General features: G+C 38.2%; 1 protein-coding gene across 1 annotated transcript; it reads right to left on the reverse strand.

Moving 5' to 3' along the window:
• Positions 1 to 358: 358 nt before the first annotated feature.
• On the reverse strand, positions 359 to 17,967 carry KLHL41 (kelch like family member 41). Its single transcript, XM_006734715.3, has 6 exons — positions 16,774 to 17,967; positions 12,553 to 12,710; positions 12,322 to 12,429; positions 8,130 to 8,315; positions 6,340 to 6,486; positions 359 to 1,642 (listed from the first exon to the last, which is right to left on the reverse strand). Exons 1-6 carry the CDS (start codon positions 17,881 to 17,883, stop codon positions 1,531 to 1,533), a joined length of 1,821 nt encoding a protein of 606 aa, XP_006734778.1. The 5' UTR covers positions 17,884 to 17,967; the 3' UTR covers positions 359 to 1,530.
• Positions 17,968 to 19,718: the final 1,751 nt, after the last annotated feature.

A 19,718-nucleotide genomic window follows, 5' to 3' on the forward strand; every position in this document is an offset into this window, starting at 1 on the left:
CCACTATTTGATTCTAGAACATTTTCATCATTGCAAAGTATTATTTTTACAGTTTAATCTCATGTCTGTATAGATCAGCACTCTCTGCCCAATAGTAACCACTCTCTTGCTTTTATAGTAAGCACTTCCTGTAACAGTTTTTATCACTCAGGTTTGCATCTCTATAGACACCATAATTTGCACCTCCCCCGCTTTTAAGTGTGTCTTAATCTATAAGCATCTCCCACCATCCCTTTCTCTTCCAGTTTTTCTGCTGAACAACCTGTGGAGTTTCCCACCCTCAGGATTTGTTGATTGTATAATCGTGGTATAGTCTAGAGCAATATTTGTCAATACAGAAAAGTACCCAGGATTCTACTTCAGAGATCCAAAGTAAAACTGGTTTTTATTGGATGTTTCCATAGAGACAATAAAGCTGTATGAACACTCACCTGTTCTTTATGAAATTGCTTGAACACTCCAAATTAGTTCCAAGTCAGGTTTCTCAGAAAATAAGATGTGTAACGATAGAAGTCAAACATGTCTATGAAAGCATGTGAAACCCATTAGTGATGCTTAGTTGATGATTGCAGAGTTGAATGTGATGGTTGTGGACAGACCGAGGTGTCAACTTAGTGTGTACACTAAGAACGACATCTTGAATATGGTGTTTTACATCCCAGAAAATGCAATGATACAGTCACCTTTCTTTCTATCAAAAATTTGTGAATAGGTAGCTCTTTCATGGAAAAAATAGATAAAACTTAAACCAACAAATACACACCCTCCTCCAGTACCCTCACTGGCCCCAACTAATGCCCAGCAATTTAAAGAATCAATTCATTTCCTAAGGACAATCCTTAACCCTTCTATCACAGATACTGTAGTTAGGAGCTTGAAGACTGTGGTTTACTGGTTTTAAATTAAAAAAAAAAATTAAATTTGATTTAAATCATGAACAATATACTAGTATCACAAAAGGAATGGAGAAAAAAGACCCCTTGAATTTGACTACTTAGAGATTTTTCTCCTTCAGATGAGACCCACTTATTATACTTCTTAAAAAGCATTTCCAAAGTTTTCTCATGGCATGTAATCTTTAACATAATGCATAGGATTCTTGTCATATCTTGAAGCACAAGGGAAAGTGATATTTGATACTTTAAACATTAAAATGTAGATGTACATATTTCATTCCAATTTAATTTATAATAAAAAATGAGTGTGAAGTTACCGTAACAGTGCAAATGAAAGAATTAGTAAACAACTCAAATTTAGAAACCTTTACAATTGATTGAGACAGATTAACAAAAGAAATAATCCATTCAACTTAATATTTAATTTCTTACTAGAAAATGGTTTTAAACAATGATCATTACACCAAAGATTTCAGTGACTTTGAGGTTTTGATGCCCACTGCTAACCTCATGGACAGTTATTTAGTGAATAATTTCTACATGAATCTCTGCATAGGCTTTTGAAAACAGTAAATTAAAGCCCTATTTCCAAACAAAATACATCCCATTCTATTGTGTTTTTTCACCTCCCTGTTTATAGTTTAGACAGTTTGAAGAGGTTTAAACGTGTTGCTAGGCAACTAGCTCCTGAAGCATAACGTATTTCCTTCAACATCCCAGCCCATTCTTTCTTATCATCTTCATACCTGATGGAGAAAAGAAAAGTAATCAGTAAGCAGTTTTTAAATAGTTCTGTAGGTCTCCTTGTATTAAATATACAAATAAGGGTTTTCGAGAAAACCCTACTGGCTCTTGTTCAGAGGAGCATGCACCTGACTGGTAGAGTAGCATTTGAATTCCTCCCCAAATATGCCTTCTCTGAATGAGCGTATGTCTGAACTTCCTGCCATGGTATTTAATCGGGATGCTTAGGCAGTTAAGCCTTTTCTGGATCAAAGACTGTTCAGAGATGAGGAGTAATCAACAGTTAAGCAATCAGTTATTCACCTTTGGACAGATTATGATGGCTGGTCTCTGAGTCAAGGTCCTCAGACTACCTTAAGAGTAAGAACTGGGAAGAACAGGGATGGCTAGTCGCCTTGATTATAATTTCAATTGTTCCAATATACTTGTGTGGAGCATGGCACCTAACAGTAGGGATCCCTCCGAAGAATCCATTCCCCTCCTGCTTTAATGTCCCGTGTGAGGACTACTCTTAGATTTTGCACTTGGTGTTAGGTGAGAACTAACATTAGGTTGTTTCCTGCGGGGACTAGTCACGGTTATAAAGATGCAGGCAACTTGAATTGCTTTGAAATATGTGTGCCTCTCTTCTGCCTGGTGCCTGGAATGCCTTCTCTGCCTGACGAATTCCGAAACGCTGCCTTTTCTCTGAAGCCTTTCTCGCCCTCCTCAAGCAGAGTTCGTAGTTTCCCCTCGTTTCTCATGTTGTCCTTAGTATAGTATCTATTATAGCAGTTATCATTCCTTTAATTTTTTCCCCTATATTTATGTTCTCAACAAGCTCAAGGGTACTTGAGGGCAAATAACATCTTTTTTTTTTTTTAAAGATTTTATTTATTTATTTGAGAGAGAGAGAGAGAGAGAGTGAGAGAGACAGCACATGAGAGGGGGGAGGGTCAGAGGGAGAAGCAGACTCCCTGCTGAGCAGGGAGCCTGATGCGGGACTCGATCCAGGGACTCCAGGATCATGACCTGAGCCGAAGGCAGTCGCTTAACCAACTGAGCCACCCAGGCGCCCGAGGGCAAATAACATCTTATGCATTTTAGTATACTCCCCTCCTTCAGAAGCTATCAATAACTGACCCATAGGAAATACCCCCAAATCATTCGATGATGATGAATAAGATTTAAAGTAAAAAATTAAAAAAATTGGCTAATACCTATGTAAGATAGGTGCTATCTGACTTAATTTCATCAGTGGTCCAAATTTAATCTTAATATTTGCACTGAGCACTAAGTGATTTTTATGTTGAGAAAAGTAGACAAAAATATTTTACCACTAATAAAGGGAAGAACCCTTAATTATCTCTACAAAATTTGGGGCAACACACTAAGAGATAAGGAATAGTTTTAAAGACGTAATGAAAAAGTGACCACATTTAGGGCGCCTGGGTGGCTCAGTTGGTTAAGCGACTGCCTTCGGCTCAGGTCATGATCCTGGAGTCCCTGGATCGAGTCCCGCATCGGGCTCCCTGCTCTGCAGGGAGTCTGCTTCTCCCTCCGACCCTCCCCCCTCTCATGTGCTCTCTCTCTCAGTCTCTCTCTCTCAAATAAATAAATAAACTCTTTAAAAAAAAAAATTAAAAAAAAAGTGACCACATTTAAGCAATAGGAGGTTAAATGAGTCTCAAAAGCATTTGCTTCCTAGCAGTTATATTTTTACTTTCAGCTTGGCCAATCCTAAATAATGGAAAGATTTCAATAAAAAATACAAGAATAAAAAAATATTTTTACATATCACACCAAGAGGGTCTATAGGTTTAGAATGTGGTATACCGGTATACCGATAGTTTTCGTCTTTGAATTTCATCTCTGCATGTGTGGGTAGATTCGCTAGGAAGTTGAGGACAAGTGGGCCGCCACCTTTCTGCAGGTCAGTTGCTGTCAATGTTAGCACACATCTGAGTCACCTGGAGGGCTTGCTCAAACACAGATTGCTGGGCCCCATCCCCAGAGTTTCTGTAGATCTGAGGTAAGGTCTGAAAATTTGCATATTTAACAAGTACCCAGGTGGTGCTGATGCTGCCTTGGGAACCACAGCAGATCACTGGTTCTCAAACTTGCACATTTGGAACTACCTAGAGACATTAAAAATATTGATGCCTGGCTCTTACCCCCAGAGATCGACTTAACTGGTATGGAATATGGCCTGGGCATGATCATTTTTTAAAGTTTCCAAAGTGATTTCTAATATGCAGCAAGATTTGAGAATTATTGCCCTAGATTTTATCACCCGCGCGGAAAACACCCATACCTAAATTAAAAATTTTACAGCCAGGCAAACAGTGATGAATTCATTCTTGCCTTTCCCCAGTCTGGTTGTTCCCAAACTTGTCTGCACATGAGACTCATCCAGGGGTCTTTTGAAAGTTTCAAAGCCCAGACTATACTGTAGACTAATTAAATCATAGTCAGTAAGGTAGGACAGAGGTGACAATAATTTTGAAGCTCCCTAGGTGAACCTTGGGAACCACTGCCCTACTTGCAAAATACACCATCATCAGAGAGGATCCCTTTTTCAGGCTCCCCTCAGCAAGGTAAGGGCTACTTTTAGCAGAGATGCTCTCCTTTGCTGCCTACAACATGCTCCTGCTGAAACAACTTGGCTTTTGGTCACCATTAGGAAGCGTACAGGCTCATGTGGAATTCAGCTGATTGATGGCACCATTCCCTAACATCAGTGTTTCTCAACCCTGGCTGCCTATTAGAATCACCTGAGAAGGTTTTAGGACCTAACTGCAGAAATCCTGATTTAATTGGCCTGCATTGAGGTCCAGGTGCTGGTATATTTTAAAAGCATCCCAGGTAATTTAAATGTGCAGCCAGGGTTAAGAATCACTGCCTATTCACTGTTGGTATTTATCCCTGTTTTCCAAAAACCTGATCTTCTCAGCCCTCCATTATTTCATTCTTTTTTTCCTACTGCTTCCAGTCTTTTTCCATCTCAACTTCTCCCTAAGTCTCACCTCTTTCTTCCCTGGAAATTTCTACTTTCTTTTTCTTCCTCCTCCTTTTTTGGGGGGAGATGAGTTAATAGTCAACTTCCCTTTATAGCCACTTTTTTTTTCTTGCCCTCTACACAGCTAGTTACTATTACAACAACACTAGGAAATGATGTTTGATGCATAAAATAATTGCTTGGTTAAGCCATGGGCCTTTCAGCCTTCCTGTTCACCAGGGAATAAGGCATGTGCTGGGTCAGGTATAGAACCAATACCACTTCTACTCTCAGCCTTGGTGGTATGCCTTCATTGATCACTCTTCTAAAGCTGTACCTACAAATTTAAATGTGCATGCAAATCACCTGGGAATCTTGTTAAAATGAAGTTTCTGATTAAGTTTGGGGTGGGGCCTGGGATTCTGCATTTCTAAGCTCTCAGGAGATGCTACCACTGCTGGTCATAGACTGTCCTTTGAGTATGTCTGAGGTTCTGGACAATCTGGTGACAGACCAGGTAAGGGCATCCATCCTTGAAAGTGAGGACTGGCCTTCAAGCATGAGTTTGGCAATTTCTGATGAGTGTACAGTATGAATTCACTAATGCTCACCTCAGGCAACTGAGATCTACCTCCTATAAATTTTTCTCAGCAAGCACAGTTCCTGGGCTGAAGGCAGCAGGCACCATTTGGCAGACCATGCGGTATCCTAAGGTAACTAGACATCTGCATACTGTATGCCCTGCCCAACTATGTGACTCTCCGTGCAGGACACAACCTACACTTCTGCTCCCAAGACTTCTTGTATATACCCTGGTCTCCAGGCGACAGTCACAGCATCAGAAACGATGGTAAAAATTTCCACCCCCCACACACTGTAGAAATACTACATTCGTTTTAAGCCTAACTTTATTTTTTTTTTTTTTTTCAAGATTTTATTTATTTATTTGACAGAGAAAGACACAGCGAGAGAGGGAACACAAGCAGGGGGAGTGGGAGAGGGAGAAGCAGGCTTCCCACCAAGCAGGGAGCCCGATGCGGGACTCGATCCCGGGACTCCAGGATCATGACCTGAGCCGAAGGCAGTCGCTTAACCAACTGAGCCACCCAGGCGCCCCAAGCCTAACTTTAAAATATTCAACTGAGTAACAACTGCAAGTGTCATACTTGGGACATCTGCCCAGCACCTATCTGGGAGGTAAAATGGATTGCTACTTTTCACTTTTTTCTTTTTGAAAAACTTTTGTAACTGAATCCTCAAAAACTGGAAAACCACTTAAATTAGATTCAAAATACAATTAATGAATTCATGGAAAATTCAAGAAGCTAAATGTTTCTTCAGAACTCTCTTTTCTTAGGAAATAAAGTACTCTCTAGTAGAAAGGTTTGGAAGTAGCCTTTGCTCTACCGGATGCCTAGAGCATTACACTTTTAGAGCTAGAATGGAGCTTAAGGGATCACCAGTCCATGTCTCATTTTACTCATTTTCCTGATTTACAGGCCCAGAAAAGTCCTTCCCCAGGCACAGTTAGAAGCAGTACTTGAACTTCAAGTAAGTGGCACATGCAGAAGTCCAGTTAGGTTCAAAAAGTGTTTACTACCAAGAAGAAGCATACATGTTGGGAAAGTCTGGCCTACTCTTTACTGCAGAATTGTTTATTTTATCCATTATCAGTTATTTGATTGAATATTTGGTCCAGAAATGGGAGTCAAAAAAACTTACTTCCATATGTCATTGACTTCAGTGGGTGCAAACTCTTTGGACTCCAGTTGAATCATGGCAAAACCACCGATGGCATACAGGGACCCAGCTAGGCCGACCAAACTGATGGAACTTCTTTCTTGGGGAAATTCAGTCATTACCTCCCATCTAGGAATTATTGAAAATAGAGTCAATGTAAAACCTAAGGAAATGTCAAATGTATTTACTGAACAATTATATAAAATTTTAATTTAAAAATTCAAGTAGCAAAGGCATCTAAAACTAGGTTTGAGTTCGTTACTGAAAAATACCTAAATATTCCTTTACTTGAAAGATGTAGCCAGATTAAATATAAAGCTCTCAATATGTCCTCCCAGAAAATTTCACCTTCATCAGTTAGCATATTCAGCAATGGTGCTATAAACGGGGCGTTTTGTGGCAGTTCTAGGCCTCCTAGGTCCTATGGTGTTGGATTTCATTTGAATGCATATATATACATTTTGAGAAACTCTGATTTCTGTCATTTCTCAAGAAATCTTTAAGTCCTTTGCAATAAAGGCATGTGACTAACCTTATATTATCCTAGTTTAGAAACTAGGGTTGGTAATTTTCTTTTTTATGACTTATACATCATCTTTTTAAATAAAGGATTTAAGGGAACTTTTTAATGTTAACAGCCACATGACAATGATAAAATCAATCAAATTAGTTGGAAGGATCAAGAGTCTAGAATGAGTTAATCATTTTGGCAACTCTCTATTTTATTACTCTGGCATTAAAAGTGGACCTTTAAACATATTATCTGTTTTTCTAACTATAAAAGTAGTATATGTACATTGTAGAAAACCTGGAAATACAGAAAGGTATAGAAGAAAACAAATACCACCCATGATCATAGCCTCCAGAAGAATCACAAGGAACATTTTAGGGTAATTTTGTTATTTCTCAAAAAGCATACAAATTTAAATATAAACATCTATACATACCTATAAAAAAAACTAAGAACATAAAGTATTTACAATTCTGTGTGCTGCTTTTTAATGTCTTATGAGTGTTTACCCATACTATATAGTTTTCAAAAAAGATGATTTTTAATGATCATTAAATCCTCTCCCATAAAAATTCCTTGGTGATTTTCAGATACTAAAGTCTATTTTGTAATCAGGCATTACATGGTTCCTTAAAAAAGTAATGACAGTGCTCTAATTTTTTCTTCATTGCTAAACTATGAGTATAAAAATTATATACTTACCCAGATGAGTGAGCTCAAAAATTTGAAAAAGACTGATTTTACATAAAGAATATCTGTCAAGTATCTTTTCACATTAACTTTAAGTGAGTAAAACCTTATATATGAATATTTTAGGAAAATTACAAAGAGCATAAAAAAATTTCTGAAGCATTCGTGTTTTACAAACATCACAAGCTAAGTGGAGGTCTTTCCATCCTTAAACTACATATTTCAAATCAAATAACCCGTATGGGGACATGTATACCCATCCACTTGCATATGATTATTCAGAAGTATTGCCTTTGCGTGACTAAATTCACAAAAGTTAATAACAAGGATGAATTGGACATTCTGGCATTAACTTGAGGGTTATGTGTTCCAAGTTGCAAACACATGTAATGCATCAGAATGTTAGGCATTTCACACCCAGTAAGAGCAGAAGAAACCCAGATCCAGATGCTTTCTCTTAATCCTTGCCTCCCTGCTCTCCTCTCCCCATGTCCTAATTAGAAAGCTTAATTTTCATCCAGAGTTAGAAAGTAGAGTGATTCATACGCTGTAGTAAGATATAGCAACTCACTTATTGGTTGTGAGGTCAAAAGCTTCCACTGAAGCTGAAAGACCATCTTCAGTGACACCTCCCGCAATCACAATTTTGCCTTTATACACTGCCACTCCAAACATGGAACGGGGGATTTTCATTGGAGCCAGATCCTTCCAGTCTCCTTTTTTTGGGTTGTAGATAAACACCCTGTTTGTACACTTTCTGTAAACATAAAAGACAACAAAATGGTTAGAACTTTCCTTTTCTGAAGGAAGCAATTTCACTAATCATTTAGCTTTGCTTCCAATCTGAAACACATCAAACAGAGTTAGAAAAACTTGGAAGTATTCTTAATCTGAACATGACACAAGTGAAGGACAATTCCAAATGTGGGGAACTTAAATATACTAATGGAAGGTAGGATAACTTTCCTTTTGGCAACTGCCCAGGCAGAGTAGATTTTAATCCTATCTCCTGCTAAATTCAATGGAAGACAGGAATAGAGTTAAAAAAAATTCATAAACCTTTTATTGTGCCAAGTAACAAAAATGTGAAGTTTATCTTATTATTTGAATCTCCTAGGAATGAATCAGTTAATTTAAAAAAATAATTAGGTATGAAAGTATTTTAAATTTAACTATGTAATATGATGGCTCATTTCATTTTAGTATATACTGATATACCAATGCATTTTAAGAAATCTGGGACTAGGGGTGCCTGGGTGGCTCAGTTGTTAAGCGTCTGCCTTCGGCTCAGGTCATGATCCCAGGGTCCTGGGATCGAGCCCCGCATCGAGCCCCGCGTCGGGCTCCCTGCTCAGCGGGAAGCCTGCTTCTCCCTCTCCCACTCCCCCTGCTTGTGTTCCCTCTCTAGCTGTGTCTCTCTCTGTCAAATAAATAAATAAATAAATCTTAAAAAAAAAGAAATCTGGGACTATAGATTAGGCAACTAGTCATCTGAGTAGACGAGTAATGAGAACAGTTTTTACATGCTAAATGCTACCAGGAAAACCTGTGCTCATCTGAATTATTCTTAGCATGTTCCTTATGGTTCATTAAAGTTATCCATAATTTAGTGATGGGAGTTCAAAATGCTAAATAATAATTGATTAACTGGATATATTTGTGGGGTTTTTTGTTTTGCTTTTGCTTTTTTTTTAAGATTTTATTCGAGAGAGGGCATGTGCTGGTGGGGGGGTGCAGAGCAGAGGGAGAGGTAGACTCCTTGCTGAACAGGGAGCCCAACACGGGGCTCGATCCCAGGACCTGGAGATCATGACCTGAGCCAAAGGAAAACGCTTAACCATCGGAGCCACTCAGGTGCCCCAGTTTTTACTTTTTTAAAGTACGCTTTATGCCCAGTGTGGGGCTTGAACTCACAACCCCAAGATCAAGAATCACATGCTCTACCAACTGAGCCAGCCCCTGGATATATTTGGTAAAGCCAAAAAGCAAACAAACAAAAACCCTAACTTTCTGTGAGGACAACTTTTTTCTTTAGTCTTATGAAAGACCAGGTATTTGGAGTAGAAGCATTTCCTCTAATATTTGACTATAAGTATTACTTTAAAACTTTTTTTTTTTTTTAAAGATTTTATTTATTTGACAGAGAGAGAGCACAAGCAGGTGGAGTGGCAGAGGGAGAGAGAGAAGCAGACTCCCTGCTGAGCAGGGAGCCCGATGTGGGGCTCGATACCAGGACTCTGGGATCATGACCTGAGCTGAAGGTAGTCGCTTAACCAACTGAGCCACCCAGGTGCCCTACTTTAAAACTTCTTGACAAGGGCATGATTACAAAATCATGTTCCTCAAATTCAGTGGTGTTAACTAGTGCAATTCAGTGCTTACTTTTAGATAATGACTCATTTCAAAGTTCTTGACTTTGGCATTCGTCAAGCAATGTAGTCTTGGTTAATCATATTCTCAAGATTAATATATTCTTACTGCCAAGACCTGTATGCTTTTACTGACATATCAATTTCCTAGTTACTAATACCACTTGAAGGAAACAATTTAAATCATTTGGCAGGGTCACTACATTTCCAAAGTCAGAACACTGTTTAATACACATTTTCCATTCCATTTACTCAGGAAAAATATCCAAAATAAGATTTTGCACTAAGTTTATAATATGGCCTTCCTTTAAATATTTATTTGATGGGAATAGCTGGGATTAAGGAAAATAACAAAATTTCAAAATATGTTATCTTTGAATATGGATAGACTGTATAAAAGCCCATTATTTTTTTAAACAATTAATCATTTATTTTTATTTTTTAATTGAAGTATAACTGACATGCCACATCTTACTACTTTCAAGTGTGTATCACAGTGATCTGATATTGTTATACATTATGAAATGATCACCCATGGTAAGTCTAGTTACCATACAAAGTTATTACAATATTATCTGTCCATCCTCAACCTTTCCCCTCTCTGGTAACCACCAGTTTGTTTCCTTATCCATGAGTATGTTTCTGTTTTGTTTTTTCATTTTTTGTTTGTTTTTTAAGGTTCCCATTGCTTTTTAAAATCACATTTCCTGTGCTATTTGTCATTTTAATTTAATAATGACCATTAATTATTCACTCAGAATATAGATCTTTATTTCTAGCACATTTCCATATTTTATTCTCCTTTCCTGCTTTGTCCATGTAATTTCTTAATTCTGGTTCCCTTTCCAGGATTGACATCTTCATTTATTAAGGAACCTGCGCAAATGAGGACAAGCCAAATTAGGCAGTTTTCAGGGGCAGGAAATTAATTCTATTTAAAGTGAAAATCTTCATTTTACCAGATGGGCTACTGGTTTAATTAACTGACTTCTCGAGCACTCTGAACTCACTTCTCCCTTTGAGTTACAAAATCTTTTTCCTAATGACCTATCCCTTGAGAAGTGCCTAGAAATCAAGTTATATGATTTTTATCCTGTTTTCCTCACAAGAGACTGGGAACGAGTGAGTGAACCAGGTGTAGTAGTTCTGTTTGATCAGTGCCTCTTTGTGACCAGTTGTTAAATGTTTTGAATATCACCTCCCTCCAGCAGTAAGTCAGTGAAACATTGTTTCGGAAATAACTGCCCTCTTTTCAGTCTCCATGCTTTTCAGTTTCAAACTCATCTATCTAAATTCTCTTTTATGAATGTAAAGTATAAATCTGTAATATTTTTATGCACTATTGCCTTAGCAGTTATATTTTAAGTATTACATTACAGAGGTACACTTAATTTTTATTTAGTTATGGCCAAAAGAATAAGAAAACCCACTATTTTTTTTTTAAGATTTATTAATTCATTTTAGAGAGGGAGAGAGAGTGTAAGAGCACAAGCAGGAGGGGCAGAGGGAGAGGGGGAGAGAATCTCAAGCAGACTGTGCACTGAGCAGGGAGCCCGACTTGGGGAGCGCAACTAGGAGTGCCCTACTAGGGACTTGATCTCAGGACCCCTAGATCACGACCTGAGCTGAAACCAAGAGTCCGAGGGTTAACCTACTGTGCCATCCAGGTGTCCCGAAAACCCACTGGTTTTAATGTAGTGAAATATAATGAAAAATTAGCTCAATTAAAGACTTGATTATGCTCCTAAATGCTGCTTTTTCACTGTAAGAATGCTTATGATGGAGATATCATGCTAGTTCCTAGCAATATGCTGGAATCTACAAGTTCACTTCAGGAACTCTTTTTTTTTTTTAAGATTTTATTTATTTTAGAGCAAGAGAGCAGGGGGAGGGGCAGAGGGAGAAGGAGAGAATCTCAAGCAGGGTCTGTGTTGAGCGTGTAGCCCGATGCAGGGCTCCATCTCACAACCCTGAGATCATGACCTGAGCCGAAATCAAGAGTCGGACGCTTAACCAACCGAGCCACCCAGGGATCCCATGTTAGCAACTTTTAAATTTTATTTAAATTTCCCTTCAGTTTCCCTTAGAAATAATTTATAATATCCTCCAATAGCTTTTCAAAATTTTATTTTGAAACTTTAACTTCCACAATATTACGGGTGAGAACCAAGTCCCATTTCAGTATGTAGATTCAAATGAAAGGAGGAAAGAACTCTCTCAATAAAAAATCATTTGGAGGGGTGCCTGGCTGGCTCAGTCAGTAGAGCATGCAAATCTTGATCTCAGGCTTGTGAATTCAAGCCCCACACTGGGGGTAGAGTTTACTTAAAAAAAACACAAAGTTTTAAAAAAATCATTTGGATGTAAGCCATAAGGGGATTTTAGGGTACTTACTTGTCATCTGTCTTTCCTCCTAGACAATATATCATCCCCTTATGTGATATCACACTGTGGCCATAGACTTTGATAGGCAGTTTTTTAACTTCATTCCACTTTGCAGCCCTGCAATGAAAAGATGATAGAATTTCTGTGCTTTCAGTTAGTACCAGGGTCTAAAATTATGAATATGTATTAGGCATTCATATACCTAAATGCTTAGGAAACAGGAACGTCATGTCAACTTACACGGGATCATAGCATAATACTGAATCCAGCGAAGCCTCTGTTTGAAGGTCTTTGCCTGCAACTACATAGATTTTGTCATCTACCTCTCCCAGACCAAAGAGACACCTGGCTGAAGGCAGAGGCGGAAGTCCAATCCACTCAGATGCTATGTTATCAAGCTGAAAGAAAAACATATGAAGAATTGTGGAACTTGTTAGAAAAAAGTTACAGTTGTACCGAGAAATATGCTATATTTTACATGTTGTGTAGAATACACTGAGATAGTCAAAGATATTGCAGGTAAAATAAAACTGCAACCTGAAAGTATCATATTTTACCTCTGGACTACCAAGAAAAATGAGAACATCTACTTGGCTTACTTAAAATACCAAACTCTGCAGAAAAGAAGGAGAGAACAGAGTCACTAGAGGTCAGTTAGAACTGTGAGGTTCCTTGTCAAAGTTTCTTCCCCTGTTGCCTTCTTCAGGTTCAAAAAAGGCATCGTAATACTTTTAGGGAATTGAGGAAAGAGAGGTTGTCACTGTAAGGAGGGTCACAGTATGTGAGTGACCCCCGAATGCTATATTTAACACGCTCCCCAAGCCAGCACCCAGGACAGCTGGACCTGTCGCTCAGTCCACAGACAACTGGGATGTTAGGCAACATCTTTTTTCTTTCCTTCAAAATTTGTTTAGGTTCTCTCTGTTTCGCTTTATTACTTCTGACATAGGCAGGTGTTAACAGCTATAACCTCCCAGCCTTTTGTTGGAAGTCATTTGAAATACCCTTGTCTCTTTTTTTAAAAAAAATTATCTTAGGAAGCAACTTGCTTGTTTTTGCTACTGCCATTTCTGCAAGCCTAAGACAGCTCTCTAAGTGCTCATGCTCCCGCAGGTCATTCTGGTATGGCTGGTGTCGGTTCCAGCATTTACTATTGGTCATTTTAAGATTTTTCCAGTTTGCATTTTAGGACACCAAGGCACAAGAACACTGCTTCATGAGGGAGTGCAGTTACAGATTTGTTGTTCTCTGTAGTGCTACTTCTGTGTAGCAGAAGAAAAAGGAATAAACCCGAGAATAACTGGATACCAAGAGTAGGTGCAGATATTAAAGGCTGCGGTCAAGGGAGGGATCTCTGTAGAAGTCTGTGTATATCTTGCCAGTAACTCTGGTTAAAGCAAAGCACTAATTAAGACTAGATATGATGAGCAGTTTACTCCTCACATATGTATTGTTAGCTCTGCATTCACGAATTTTAACATCTAGATTGTGAGCCCTAATGTTTTCATTTTTGAAAACAAATCCTTTGATCAAGAAAGTGGTGTGTACTCCAGTAGAAATAATGAACATTTATGAAGTCTTGGTTCTGTGACAGGCTTTATACTAAATGCTCCCAGAGCTTTTAAGTGATATTCAAATAGAAGCTATATAAATCCCCTGTTTGTTTTTTAAATGGGAACAGTAGCCATCGTAATCTCAGACTGGAGGGTGTACTGCCCATGCTGGACGGTACTGCCCACATCCCACACCACCCCCAGTGAGGGCACTTACTACAGCAAATGTAACAGGAGACTGCCTACCAGGCTCTTTCACAGACGAGCTGTCAAGCTATTTAACCTCTCTGGCTCTAGTTTCTTCATCCTTAAGATCAGGGTTTAGACCAAGATTACTTTAAGATGGGGTGCTATTCAAAGATTTGATGAATCTATTAATTTATGAAAAAAATCCCCTCTCTTACCCAGGTAAAAAATTCTCATTGTCTATTTATAGCATACAATCAAAGATCATATTATTCCTAACTTAATACATTTTAAACAGATGTGGCCAAGCAGAAAAATACAATATAAAACCTGATATTCTCATACATGCATTTTCTTGTGAGTCATAAATAACCCTTTTTATAGTCAGGTGTTTTTATCCTGGCATCTTGCTCACTCTTTGTGCCTTTTTTTTTTTTTTTTTAAGATTTTTATTTATTTATTTGAGAGAGAGAGACTGAGAGAGAGAGCACATGAGAGGAGGGAGGGTCGGGAGGGTCAGAGGGAGAAGCAGGCTCCCTGCCAAGCAGGGAGCCCAATGCGGGACTCGATCCAGGGACTCCAGGATCATGACCTGAGCCGAAGGCAGTCGCTTAACCAACTGAGCCACCCAGGCACCATATTTGTGCCTTTTTAAAGGAGCAAGGCAAGGGCAATGACAGGAAGTCGATCTTTTCAACTTTGTATAACTGTTTTTGTAGCTATAAAGAGCATCAAACAGGTTTCTTAAAACAGAAATGTGAAGCTGTACCAATAAAAGTAAGACTAGTAACAAGATGGAAGAGAATAAAGACTAAGTATTTCTTGGATCTATGATTTCTAGATATCTGTCCATCTGTATTTTTTGTTTTTTGTTTTTGTCAATCTGTGCTTTTTTTTTTTTTAAAGATTTTATTTATTTATTTGACAGAGAGAGACAGTGAGAGAGGGAACACAAGCAGGCAGAGTGGGAGAGGGAGAAGCAGGCTCCCCGCTGAGCAGAGAGCCTGATGCGGGGCTCGATCCCAGGACCCTGGGATCATGACCTGAGCTGAAGGCAGACGCTTAATGACTGAGCCACCCAGGCGCCCCTGTCAATCTGTGTTTTGATGTCATTTTTACTTCCTAGATATAATTATTGCCTTTTAATTTGAATTTGGCTTTTCTGAAATTTCAGTGAATTTAAAATTAGGGCTTAGGAAATTTTCTGGCATGCATTCAAATACTTATGATTATGGCTTCTATTTTATTTTTATATTTCGTAGTTAACACTCTTCAACAGAACTTTGAAAATTAAGAATCATGATTAACATGTATTATTACATTTTTCAAGATTAGAAAAAGCTGGTTAAAGGTAGTATTTTTGTGAATACACAGCATGTCACATGCTCTCAGAGCACACAGTGACTGTGATATGACATTCTACACTTATCTTTGGCCTTTCCAACTCAAGTGCCCATAAACCTCAGGCTATGGGTAACTATGACCTAAACAAACTCCTCTGAGCTAGCTGTAAGCTACAAAGTACTGGTATTGGCACTTTTTTTTTTTTTAAGATTTTTTATTTATTTAACAGAGAGAGAGACAGTGAGAGAGGGAACACAAGCAGGAGGAGTAGGAGAGAGATAAGCACACTCCCTGCCGAGCAGGGAGCCCGATGTGGGACTCGATCCCAGGACCCCGGGATCATGACCTGAGCCGAAGGCAGACGCTTAACGACTGAGCCACCCAGGCGCCCCTGGTATTAGCATTATTACAGATAAAGGTTAAGCCACTGATTCCTTCATAAACTGATAAAATATAACATGTTGATAATATGAAACAAACTCTCTTCAAATAAACCACAAAGAATCTATTAGTTTGGAGGATTTGTTTTCTCGGGCACTTCTGTGGTTTCACAAAACAGATTAACTTGTAATAATGTCTAAGTACAACTCTGATCCAAATACATGTGGTCACTTGTCATAAATAAAAATCAATGGGGTGCCTGGGTGGTTCAGTCCATTAAGCACCCAAGTCTTGATCTCAGAGTTGTGAGTTCAAGCCCAGCGTTGGGCTCCACACAGGGTATGGAGCCTACTTAGAAAAAAAATCATCATGAATAAAAATTTCTAAATATAATGAATGAGTTCAAGTTAATGGCACTGGTATAGGTACTTTTCCCCAGGAGGTAACCCCAAGAGTGTAAATTAAGTACTAAGTTCTCTTCATTTGCAGCAAAATTACATTTTAGGCAGTAGATATAAATGACACTTAAATGCTACCTTTAAGAACTTCAGATCGGTTCAAGAAAACCTGGAAAAAGGCTGAAAACCTGATCAATTATCATTTTTGTAATGTGTAAAGTACTATGATTTAGGGAAATACATTCACCTGTTTTTCAGAAAAGAGGTACAAGATTAAATTTAAGTTTTACTAAAACACTGGGTTTGGAAAGATCATAGTCACCATCAGCTATAAACTTGACATTTTGCATAAGAGTATAAAGAAAATCTTGAGTCATCACTTACACATTAATTAGAACCTCATTCTTCAGCTTCTGAAGTGAAATGAACTGATTTAAGCATTTCTGTCAGCTCTCGAGGTGGCAAAAGTGCAAGGGACTGGAATAGGATATCAAGTAGAATAAAACACAAGCAGCCTGAATAATTCACACATCAGCTGACGGGACGGTAAATAACAGTTTCCTTTATGCCTCTACTTTTATAAAAATAGCGCTTCTTACCTGGAAGAAGTAGGACTGTAGAGGTTGATCTTTATTTTCTTCATCCACATATAGTCCTCCTACCACATACACTTGATTTTGTTGGGTAACAATGCTAGAATGATTTCTGGGAATCTGCTCAGCCAATGCAGTAAGGTAACACTCATTTTCTGTGGGATCATAAGCCACGGCAGCTGTGTCATTAACCAAGAGGATGAGGTCTTTGACAAACATTCCATGCCTGGGAATGTCATTCAGGTAACCGGGAAGTAAATCTTCATCACCAACATCCCCATTCACCTCACCAGCCCCAGCCTTCTCTGTATTTTTGCTGGGTTCTGGGAGTTTGCCTGCAAAGGCATCTTTGAGAACTTTGATTTTTTTCTGGAGTTCTGGGTTGCTTTTAATTATATCATCTTTCTCAACATGATCTTTAAAATATTTTTCTGTCATAAGGCGAAAACGGATGCAATCAAACACTTCGCTAAGGTTTTTAACCCTGTTTTCTTTGTCTGTTCGCACCCATTTCATCACTGCCTCAAATACTGCTTCTTCCTTTTCTACATTTAGGCTGTCATTTGAAATGACTGAGATCAGTTCCTGTGGAGATAGTTGCATAAAGTCCTCTTCCTTACAAATCTGTACAAAGCGATCAGACACAAATTCACGGGCAGAGATGGCGAGTCTCGGGCAGTCAAGAAGAAGTCCTAATCTTAAGATGGCTAGACAGTTACCAGGAGCAAGTCTCTTCTGAAGGTAAGAAACACAGACAGTGAACACCGAAGGGATCTGAAAGCGGCTGGCCAGGGCAAAAATATCTTGTACATTTCCATCATTGAGATCAATACTGGCGGAGTACAGGTACTTGATGATTAAATCCAGTACAGCAGGATCCACGTTATCTAATACTACCTCCTTTTTTTTCCCCTCATCAATTTCAGATAAAAAATACTCACGGAAGTAAGGACTACAAGCTGACAAAATCAATCTGTGGCAAGGAAGACTTTGGTCACCTGCTTTTAGGGTGCAATCGATGAATTTTTTTTCTTCCAGGAGATCTTTTAGACCATCCTGAAGAAGGGTGGATTGGTAAAGCCGCAGTTCCTCTGTGAGCTCCCGCTGGGAATCCATTTTGTGGGTAACCTGGGTAAGGAAGGGGACACTGAAGGCCTTAGCTCCTTGCAGCACACAGGTCTAGCTGTAAAAAGGCAGATCAGTGTGCTTTGCCCAGCTTGAAGCCTTTGCAATTTAATCCCACCAGCTAAATATAGACACTAACTCTAACAACGGGAATTCGGGAGAGCTAGTTTGGAAAGAAGAGTTGTTCTTGCAGCTGTTCTAGATTGAAGGGAGCAACTGGAACTTTTAATCACTAAGGAAACAGCTAAGAAACAAGAGATTGAAATGAAGTGGGAAGCTTTAAGATACATAAAGCATTAGAGAACATATGCCAATAAAGGTGTGTGTAAAGAAAGTGTTTATTGAACTGACAGAAAACTGAATCATAAAAATGAGTCAGTCCGCTAAAAATGGTCTAGTGGCAAACTCCTTGGCTGTCTGAATTAATGATGCAAAGGTCAAGAATATGAGGTGAGTTCATTTGAATACTCACAAGCAAAACCCCTTTTCCAATTACTGTTACATACAAATTTTTATTTTCTACTTAAAACAGTGGTATTTACAATTTTCTTTTAGAAGTAGGAAACTTAAAGACTTCTATTTATGTACTATTAATATAATTAAACAAAAACCTTTAATAACAATACCCCATCATAACTGAAGTAATAAATGCAGAGAAACTGCTAATTTTCTAAGACATTCTAAATTATCCTTCTTAAGTGGAAAAACTATAATTGGTATTGAATTACATTATAAAATTATTTAAGTTATTCATACCCTTTCTCTACAAAGGATCTGATGTGGCAAACAATTATAAAACAAGTAGCATAAAGGCAAAAGGTTAAAATGAATCAAGTCCAGAAAGAAATAGAAATAGTTAAAAGTCAACACTAGGTAAAGAAAAAAATCACATATGATTACTAAAGATATCCTGTGATTTAAGTGAAGATAAAAAAAAATTAAATAAAAAGTTAAAATACAGAACAGATGAAACACCATGCAAACAATGTTATCAACAGAACACAGCAAAATCAGGAAGAAGTGCTATATCACCTGCATAATTTGGAAAACAAGCTTATTCAAGGAAAAAAAAGAATATATAACTGAAATAATAATCTAAGTTGTTGACTGTAATAGAACACTCTATTAATTACAGAATGAAGAAGTCATTTGAAAAAAAAAGATCTTTTGTTTATATGCATATAACATCATATATACCTCTTCATGAACTATTTTATTACAAAATTATACTGTCACATTTTTTGAACTCAGTGGGGCTGCAGAAATACTGTATAATTTCGAAGTTTGGTATTTTTTTTTTTTTGAACATTCTATTTATTTGAGAGAGAGAGAGAATGAGCAGGGGGAGAGACAGCAGCAGGCTCCCCATTGAGCAAAGGGAGCCTGATGCAGGGCTCGATCCCAGGACGCTGGGATCATGACCTGAGCCGAAGGCAGTCGCTTAACCGACTGAGCCACTCAGGTGCCCCTCGAAGTTTGGTATTCTTAAACATCAAAAGAATATAAGCTCCTTGAAGACAGGAATTTTTTTTGGTTTGCTTTGTTCAGTGCTATAGCCCCAGGGCCTCGTGTGCTCTGTAAATATTTGTCGAATGAATAAATGCCCCCAGATCAGTAAAAATCAGTATTTTTAAACTTCCAAGGTCTCTATCTATGAGTAAAGGTTTTTTTCTTATTTTACATCACAGTGAAGTCAAAGGTACTGTCAGCTGCTAAAACAACAGCTGAAAGAAGAGCTCATTGACTCTTTTTTCCATTTATAGATGTCACTAAAGGTTTTAACACACTAGAAAAAACTAACAGCTGCTCCCTTGTTTAAACAATAA

Source organism: Leptonychotes weddellii, chromosome 3 (genome assembly GCF_054177405.1).
Source record: "Leptonychotes weddellii isolate Sample4059 chromosome 3, ASM5417740v2, whole genome shotgun sequence".
In the NCBI taxonomy this organism is placed as follows: Eukaryota; Metazoa; Chordata; class Mammalia; order Carnivora; family Phocidae; genus Leptonychotes; species Leptonychotes weddellii.

Excerpts from the sequence above, each read along its gene's own strand:
- KLHL41 (XM_006734715.3), bottom strand. The coding sequence starts at position 17,883 with ATGGATTCCCAGCGGGAGCTCACAGAGGAACTGCGGCTTTACCAATCC. Across the intron at positions 12,430-12,552 it reads GTATTATGCTATGATCCCGT|GGCTGCAAAGTGGAATGAAG; the intron begins GTAAGTTGACAT and ends TTTTCATTGCAG. Across the intron at positions 6,487-8,129 it reads TTTGACCTCACAACCAATAA|ATGGGAGGTAATGACTGAAT; the intron begins GTGAGTTGCTAT and ends AATAATTCCTAG.